The following is a 1,245-nucleotide window of genomic DNA, read 5'->3' on the forward strand; positions in this document are numbered from 1 at the left end:
ATGAGCAATCAGTTGGCATCAGCTGAGAGAAAATGCCCTTATTATGAGGAGAAATCTGGGACGGAAGCGCGCTCAAATTTGCAGCCACCTGCCTCGACCAGTTGGGGTGAGAAGTCGAAAATGAGGCAGGGAGGTAAGAAGGAAAGGGCAGAGCGTGGGGGGAGAAGAAGAAGAAGAAGAAGAAAAAGACAAATGTGTCAGATGTGCTGTAATGATGGAGTGAAGTAATACTCCTGTATTATGGTGATATTTTATTACTTTTATATCCTGGGCGTGGAAATCCTTCAGTGATAGGATGTCTTCCACACGTTCCTCTGGTGAACTGCCAGGATGTGGCATCTCAACATGAGGTTAAACATAAATAATCTGATAAATCCTCGGAATTATTGCAGTTTCAACCCCTTCACCTGATCAAGCTTCCAGACACGGTTTAGAAAATAATAAGAAGGAGTTCATTATTGAGTAAAGAGAGAGACTGGACAGAAAGACAGCAACGACTGGGACCTGGAGTCTAATCTGACTCCACGGCTTCATCCAGTCTCAGACACCAGCAGGACTCTAGAACAATCCACACCCAACAGCAGGAGATTATTACTGGAGCTGTTCCTGCTCCAACTGTGTGTGTGTGTGTGTGTGTGTGTGGACTCACTGTTGAAGACAGCCTGTCCCTTTTTCAACTCTGGGTCAGTTTGGATGAAGTATTCCTCCTGTGTAAACCCTCGTGTGCACGGCAGTGACCCCGCCTGGCCTGGCAGCGACTGCTCAGCCTCTGCACTCAGAACACTCTGGAAGATAAAGGAGAAGACACAAACAAGATGGGATGAAAAGACAAATTATCCAGGGCCGTAACGACTGCCTCTCGTCCTCACTACCCTTTTGAAGCTGATGATTTTTCTTCCACCTGAAAGCCATTCTTCCCTCCTCCCGTGAACCTTGAGAATGTTTTATAACCTCATTGGAAAATCAATTAGAAAGTCGACAAACATCCCCGTCATCAATCTTTGGTCTCTCATCAGAGCAATATGAAACCACACACTGAATTGCTTTTCTGGTTTTGATTGTGGAAATTAGATCAACGAGCATTTAGCACCGAGGATTGGTTTTACTTCCACCTCGTCCTTGTTTGCATCGGGGAAGAAAAATGTTGGCATCAGCCCGAAGGGTGAGAGTGTGATTTAGAGAACTCTATACAAGATTATACACTATAAGAACAAATATATCTGGATGTGCTGCTGCTGGAAACCA

The 1,245-nt window shown here is 45.1% G+C and overlaps 1 protein-coding gene across 1 annotated transcript in view; it reads right to left on the bottom strand.

The window, feature by feature from the left end:
• LOC103399842 (cadherin-2-like) overlaps positions 1-1,245 on the bottom strand; it is an 87,710-nt gene that overhangs the window by 76,861 nt on the left and 9,604 nt on the right. Inside the window, exon 2 of the mRNA XM_008338467.3 lies at positions 650-785. Coding sequence (XP_008336689.1) covers positions 650-785 — 136 coding nt within the window. The remainder of the gene's footprint in view (positions 1-649; positions 786-1,245) is intronic.

Source organism: Cynoglossus semilaevis, chromosome 2, assembly GCF_000523025.1.
Source record: "Cynoglossus semilaevis isolate Cse_v1.0 chromosome 2, Cse_v1.0, whole genome shotgun sequence".
NCBI classification, from domain to species: domain Eukaryota; kingdom Metazoa; phylum Chordata; class Actinopteri; order Pleuronectiformes; family Cynoglossidae; genus Cynoglossus; species Cynoglossus semilaevis.